Source organism: Spinacia oleracea, chromosome 6, assembly GCF_020520425.1.
Source record: "Spinacia oleracea cultivar Varoflay chromosome 6, BTI_SOV_V1, whole genome shotgun sequence".
NCBI lineage: Eukaryota > Viridiplantae > Streptophyta > Magnoliopsida > Caryophyllales > Amaranthaceae > Spinacia > Spinacia oleracea.
Genome location: NC_079492.1, coordinates 7,552,236 through 7,560,381, shown reverse-complemented (window position 1 = coordinate 7,560,381; position 8,146 = coordinate 7,552,236). Strand labels below are relative to the sequence as shown.

General features: G+C 34.4%; 1 protein-coding gene across 1 annotated transcript; it reads left to right on the top strand.

The window, feature by feature from the left end:
- Nucleotides 1-1,770: 1,770 nt before the first annotated feature.
- On the top strand, nt 1,771-5,456 carry LOC110793245 (syntaxin-125-like). Its single transcript, XM_021998100.2, has 2 exons — nt 1,771-2,589; nt 4,767-5,456. Exons 1-2 carry the CDS (start codon nt 2,111-2,113, stop codon nt 5,200-5,202), a joined length of 915 nt encoding a protein of 304 aa, XP_021853792.1. The 5' UTR covers nt 1,771-2,110; the 3' UTR covers nt 5,203-5,456.
- The last annotated feature ends 2,690 nt before the right edge of the window (nt 5,457-8,146 follow it).

Below are 8,146 nucleotides of genomic sequence, written 5' to 3'. Positions count from 1 at the left end.
GGCTGTTCGTGTGGCGCGCTTGGCTTGCTGGGCGATGGCCTGGCTTCGTGCTGGGCCCTCGTCCGGCAGGCCTCGTCCGATGCTTATTCGTACGATACGCTTCCGATTAAATTTCCTGATTCCGGAATTCATTTCCGATACGAACAATATTTAATATTTCCGATTCCGGAATTAATTTCCGTTTCGAACAAATATTTAATATTTCCGTTTCCGAAATTATTTTCCGATTCCGATAATATTTCCGATTCTGACAATATTTCCGTTTCCGGCAATATTTCCGATTCTGGCAATATTTCCATTTCCGATAATATTTTCCGATACGTACCATGTTTCTGTTTCCGGCAACATCTACGATTTGGATAATATTCATATTTCCGATACGATCCATATTTCCGTTTCCGGCAATATCATCGTTTCCGGAGTATTCATTTCTTGCCTGTGACGATCTCAGCTCCCACTGAAACCAAGATCCGTCGATTCCGAATATTCATAGATGGAGTATTTAATGCCATTAAATACTTGATCCGTTTACGTACTATTTGTGTGACCCTACGGGTTCAGTCAAGAGTAAGCTGTGGATTAATATCATTAATTCCACTTGAACTGAAGCGGCCTCTAGCTAGGCATTCAGCTCACTTGATCTCACTGAATTATTAACTTGTTAATTAATACTGAACCGCATTTATTAGACTTATCATAGAATGCATACTTGGACCAAGGGCATTATTTCCTTCAAGTATTACCACTTGAGATTTAGAGGTTGTTTTAGTTGGAAGATCATGTGTGAGAAATATTTCTGTTTTATTTTTTTGGGTTATAGATATACACTTACAATTTTTAATTTTTTTAATCTCGCACGCATCACGTGCATATAAAACTAGTAGTAGATAAATAGGGACCGTAAGGTTGTTTATATCCGAACCTTTATAACTTTCGTGTGAATCACTTTATTCACATGGAGTATTGAATTATATTAATATTGTTGTATTCTTTGTATTAAATGCAAGTATCTTGTAACTCCCCTTATTTATTTATTTATTTTGGTTCTACTACAAGAAGTTATACCACCGCTTCGCCAAGTGGACTAATCTCCTATGGGAGTTTACATGTGTACCTCGATGGACAACCCCCCTCTCAACTGAGGTTTTTTCCATAACTAAGACTCAAATCCGAAACTTTAGTTAAGGAGGAAGATCGAGATCCTTAACCACTCACGCCAACCTCAGTTGGTTCTAACTCCCCTTATTATGATAGGTAAATGCATGATTTTGTTTGAAAGGTCCATATATTTTCAAATATAATTTTCTATTACGAGAAGGTTTAGGCTATAACTTTTTCTTCGTTGATAGAATAATCAATATAATTTCTCTTACAACGGCGAGAGTTGGCCCGATCATACAATTCGCTCCAATCGATATAAGAACCGTGCCGACTGATCATGTTTTTATATGTATTTTTTGGTGCAGAGAGAGCCACAATAGGAATTGAATGATGTTTACAAAATTCGTTCACATATCGTCTTTTATACAATCCAGACACTCTAACCAATGATTAAACTAGTTGAAATCCAATGATCCACGTCACATCTTTATAATGCAAGGAAACCAGAAAATCATGGAATTGGATTTTTTTCATAAATAACAACAAATTAAACCAACTCAAAATGAAAGGACGAGAGAAGAAAATTGCTCCTAAGATATTTCTTCACACAAATATAATTAAACATCCTAATTTGGGATTATTATTTTAAACCACCTTGTTTTTTTTGTTGTTGAAATTTGTCTGTCCCTAATTACCTATTAACTACAAACCTCCTATGGTTTTTTACCTTTCTCTTCCCTCCCAAAACAAGCAAACATTACCATCATTAACAAAACTTCTTCCTTAATTTCTCGTTCTTTCGCTCTTCATATGGTGAAGAGGCTAAATGTACGGACGTTTTTTTTATTTCACCTTCACCATATACACTAGGAGGAAGGAATTAATGAATGATCTATAGTTTTTTTTTTTTTGTAACATACTAAAATTTTGTCTAGGATACAATTATTAGTACACATTATAATATACTGTCTGTTTGACATTTTTCACGGGAATTAAGAAATTAGAAAAAATGAACGATCTATTCTCAAACTCGTTCAAGCAACACTCGGATTTGGAGCAACAAGGCTTCAAATACGACGTGGAGGCCGCGACAGAAGGGATGAACCTCGATAAGTTCTTCGACGATGTGGAGAAGGTAAAGGGTGACATGAAGGAGGTTGAGAGGCTTTACAAGAGGCTACAAGACTCGAACGAGGAGTGTAGGACGGTCCACAATGCTAAGACCATGAAGGAGCTTCGTGCTCGAATGGACTCGGATGTGGCTCAAGTCCTTAAGAAGGTTAAGGTTATTAAAGGTAAACTTGAAGCCCTAGACAAATCCAATGCACAGGCCCGAAATGTGCCGGGTTGCGGGCCGGGTTCCTCGGCTGATAGGACCCGATCGTCGGTGGTGAGTGGCCTAGGGAAGAAGCTTAAGGACATGATGAATAACTTCCAAGCCTTAAGAGGGAAAATGCAATCCGAGTACAAAGAAACCATGGAGAGAAGGTATTGATAATATATATAGTTTGAAAATAAATCCCTAAATTTAATTTATATTTCGGTTATTTTATTAAATGACCTTGAGATTTAACAAAATATACAAAAACACTTTTGTATTTTTAAAAGTACACACATTACGCCTCGTCGTTTCTAAAAATGCATCGGATACCCTTGATTGTTAACGGACGTTAACTTATTTTGAGGGAAATGTTAATTCCGTTAACTTAATATGTAATTAACTTTTGAGGGAAGTTAATGCATTTATATATTGAGGAAATAGAAGGGAAGCTAAGGATATAGATTTAGGGTAAATAAGTGGGTTAATAGTTTAATTTAGTGGTTTAATGTGTTACTTAATTTCATTGAGGGTTAAGGGGGGTTAAAGTTAACGGAATTGGCATTTCTTATCTTACCTATACCTATACCTATACCTATACCTATACCTATACCTATACCTATATAAAAACCCGAAAGGCTAGCAACATTTGTCGTAATTTTTTTTCCTATTTTGTCCTTTCAATCAATTGCTTATTACAATCTCAATTTAGTTTTTTTTTTCTTTTTTTGAAAACAAACTCTTTTTAGTTAATTTCATTATTTTTCATGATTGTCAAATGCTATTCCTAACTTTTTTAGGAGTCACGTGTTGATCGGCACAAGTGTTAATGAATCATAGTTGGATTTGGTATAATAATGGTGCAACCGAGGTACTCCCTCCATTCCATAATGTTCCTCACTTTTCTATTATGCGCGGTCTCCAATGCACTACTTTAATCGTTAATAATTTTAATTTCACATTAGTAAAAATGGTAAGAAAATGATATTTAGAAAATTTATATTGAAACGAATCCAATGATATTCCACAAGTTAATATTTTACTCTTAATTATGCTATTAATTACGGTTAAAATTTTTAAACTTTGAACATATGAATAGTAAACATGAGGAACATCATGGAACAAGAGGGAGTAGTTGACAATAGAGAAAGTAAAAAAAAATAAGTGGGATGTAAAAGTTATCAAAAATGGAATTATTTATGATTTAAGCGGGGTCATGGAAAAGTAAAAAATAATAAACAATTGGGGAGTGAGTGTAAGTTACCAAAGATGGAATTGTGACTCCAAAAAAAAGTATCGACCGTAAATAGTAATTGTGACTCCTAAAAAATACAGAGGGTTGTGATAGATTCTGAGATATTGTAGTAGTGTATTCTATATTAGATAAGAGTTCATCCAAAAAGTTCATGACGTTGTAATTAAATAAGTATCAATGTAATGTAGGGAGTTATTAAGATAATTTTGAGGTATTATTTCAAGCGTCTTGCCTAATTAGCAAATTTAAATGGACTTGTAACCTTGATTATTTAAACATATGCTAATACATGCAGTGACAAATTTAGAAATTTCAAACAAATATGTTGTCTAATTGCATTATAACAATGTTTTTTATGTTATAGAAAACAACTTAATTAATAGAATAGTAAAATTTATAAATGTACGTCGCTCCAACACGTGCATGGCACGTGCTTTTCACTAGTTCCTTAAAAAAAAGTTGATGTCCGTCGGAAACTAAGGGTATCTGGTACTCTCTCTGTATTTATTTAAGAAATACACTTGTCTTTTTCGGCCGTATTTATTTAAGAGATACACTTGCCATTTTTAGTAACTTATCAACCCCACCATCTAATTAAATAATATATCTACACCCCATCCCCACCCCCACTCCCTAAAATGACATGATCCCCACTTGTTTTTCTTATTAAAATATCGGAGTACATTTCTACAAATTACGGAGGTATGTGGTGAGTTTCTGAAATGTTGAGATTATTTTGTGTATTTTGTGTAGATATAGATACTAATGGTCAAAGATATGTCTCATAAAGTCAAATGTTACGATTAATTTGGGTTAGGTGGTAAATGTAAAATATTTACATGTGTTTTTACGCTAAGGTACTTCACTATCGCCGGAGAGAAGGCGGATGAGACGATGATTGAGAACCTAATCGAGAGTGGAAAAAGCGAAACCTCACTATATTATAATTTATAATTTATAATTCACGGAAGTATAGATATTAATGGTCTAATATATGTCTCGTGAATTCAAATAATGCAACTAATTTGATGCGGAGAAAACAATATCTTAATATGTTACATGTAAAATATTTACATGTTTTTCTACTGTAAGGTACTTCACTATCACCGGAGAGAAGGCGGATGAGACGATGATCGAGAACCTAATCGAGAGTGGAGAGAGCGAAAACTTCCTCCAAAAGGCGATACAAGATCAAGGGAGAGGCCAAATACTCGACACGATTTCGGAGCTACAAGAAAGGCATGATGCAGTGAAGGAGATTGAGAAGAATTTGATTGAACTTCACCAAGTCTTCCTAGACATGGCTGCATTGGTTGAGGCTCAGGGTCAACAACTTAACAACATCGAAAGCCACGTGGCTCACGCGAGCTCGTTCGTGAGGCGTGGGACGGAAGAGCTTGTGGAGGCAAGGGTGCAACAGAAGAGCTCAAGGAAGTGGTATTGCATTGCTATTTTGGCTGCCATTGTGCTTATTATTGTCCTTATTTTTCCATTGTTTATGAATGTTATTTTGCCTCACTTGGTTTAACAAAAAAAAAGAGTTTGTTTTGTTTTGAGGAAACAAGCTAATTTAAGGCATACATTATTAGATTTTGTACATTTTTTTTGCAACTTTTAGGGATGAAAATGCTTGCTTGGTTTCCTTTGTGAAGTTTTGTTTTAGGACCGAAATTTGAAAAGATATTTCAAATATGTAAATTTGGAGTTGTATTTTTCCTTTCTAGTTGTAACTTGTACGGATTAAAACATTTATGTATAAGAAGTACATCTTTTTTCATAAAATATTTTGCTCTGCTAGGGTATGAGTCATGCCTAATAGGCTAATCATGTGTACGGGATGTTCTATCTGCATACCGACATGACATCCTAAGGCACAGAGATGGCTGGAAATGACACCTAAGAATAACAGTTCCAGTCGACATTTACATCCTATTAAGTACCATCGGTCTAATATAAGAGATATGTCACGTCAGCCTAAGGAGATGGGTCATTATCGTCTTACGGATCATAGACTATATCGTCTGTACGGATCACCCGCCTATATATACGGATCATCATTTAATTCCAAAGGTACACGATCCAACACTCATTCTAATAAGCATTTATTAGAGACCACTCAACATTAATTGGCTTAAGCATCAGTCAGATATCAAGCAGAGATCATGCTTTACCTCTCTTTTAAATCCACAATCTGAACACCATGCAACTCCGATAATATAGACGTGGCCATAGGAGGAAGTAAATTTTGATATCAGATACAAATATACAATTATGTATTAGTAAATACATGCTCCATATCAGCCAATAAAAGGACAAAATAGGAAAAGGATCAACACTAAAGGACAAAACACAACAATCAAATAGTGTTTATGTGGAAAGTGACATTTTTATGTGAAAAATGGCCTTTATTTTTTTATAAAATGGCGTTTTCATGCCTCTGATATGTTTTTGCTCGCACATATCTGAGTGTGGCCTCCCGATCTCGTGGCCATAGAGTTCTTTTGTAATATACGTAGGGCTGTAAGCCAACCCAACATGATCCGATGAAGGCGGGGAGGCCAATATTTGATATGTATTTCAAGATACATATCACCCCATTAAACGACAAAATAGAGATAAGACAAAAATTAAAGCAGGTGGCGTTTTTCAAAGAACAAATGTCATTTTTAAAAAACGGATGCCATTTTTTTTAAAAAAAATTGATTTTGTCCTTAAGCGTTTGTCTTATCACTATTTTGTCTTTTAGTGGGTGATATGTATTGTAAGTTTAGATGAAATCTCCCTTGAGGAGGCTATGCATTGATATTCACGTATATATAGTTGACAAAGTCAACTAGGGTTTACACCTTACTATATTTACAATACTAAATATGGAACAATAATATTTACATATTATTGTGTCTAACACACCCCCTCAATCGGAGTGGGAGGAGGACGAACGCTAAGACTGAAACGAAAATCAACAAACAATGGTGAAGGAAGCCCCTTTGTGAATATGTCGGCGTACTGAAATGAAGAAGGCACATGAAGAACCATAATATGGCCTAGAACTACCTTTTCCCGAACAAAGTGTATATATCCATCTACATGTGTTTAGTGCGTTAATGATTACTGAATTATGGGACATATACACCGCACTAATATTACCACAATAAACCACATGAAAGCCCTCACATATCAGATATTGATTTATATTTTCTCATGATCCGATACGTATCCGATTGTCCGAATGTCCGTCTTTGACAATTAAGTTTCATGTGACTTCGTGTTGTCTTGTGCAACCAAGATACGCGTATCAATAAGGAAACACTACAGCTCACCAGGGCTAGCTCTTTGCCTCAATCCAGATCTGGTATAATCAATTAGGCATGAATCGTGTGATTAAGTATTAAGTATTGTGATTAACTACATAAATTTTGTTTGCGATCCGATCCATATGGGCCCAAGTCCCGGGCCTTATGTAGTTATGTAGGATATATAACATCATCTAAAATTTTGCTCTTTTGACCCACCCACTTTAAATTATCTCTGGCCAAGAATGGAATTAAACTATATGCTACATTCATAGTGTGTTTTTACTTACTAAAACTTCACTATAATTTTCCATTCAACATATGTACAAAATTAATAGTAAATTTATGTAAAATCGTCTTTAACAAATTAATACTTTCTCCGTCTCTTTTTGTTTGACTTTTTACACGTTTATTAACGACTAATTAATGTGCATTGAGATTCCTCTATTTTTTTATTTAAACACGAAAAAATTACGTTTATTTATAATGTTTTCACTTTTATCAAAATTCGGATATTGGGAAAATGAGAAAAATTTAATGTCCCAATGGAAAAGTGTGAAAGATTAAATGACCTAATGAATTTAATTGGTTAAAATAATCATTGGACACAAATTTTGATAGAATATTAAAACATTTATATGATAATATAAAATGAAAGAACATTTTGAGGCACTTAAAAAGGAAAACGTAAATAACAAAAAGAGACGGAGGGAGTAGTAAATTAATGTTGTACGTTAAAATGTGAGAGGGTCCACCGTGCACCCGGACAAATGTAATGTGCTCCCTTAAAAGTTGGTACGAGTACCAATATAAATTAAAGCAGATAAGCGATATATTTACAAATCGATACGAGTATCGGAGTATGTATCCCCGTACTTTTAAATATTTTGCTATAGACCCATTCGTTATCGTATTGTTTTTCCTTACAGAATTCTGTTTTTAAGAAACTAAACATAAATACGAAGTATATGAAAACAACAAAAAATAGTTTCTAGTTTTAATTTGTTATCAGTTTCTAAAATCAAGAGGATTATTATAGGGATATGAGCTTTGATCGATTTTTCTCTCTTCCTCTTTCAAAACCCTAATTTTCTAGGGGCTACTACCAACCATTAGGTTGATGGTAAACTCCCTTTTTCTTGTTTTTCATAGATTTTGATTTTCATGTTCGGACTAAAA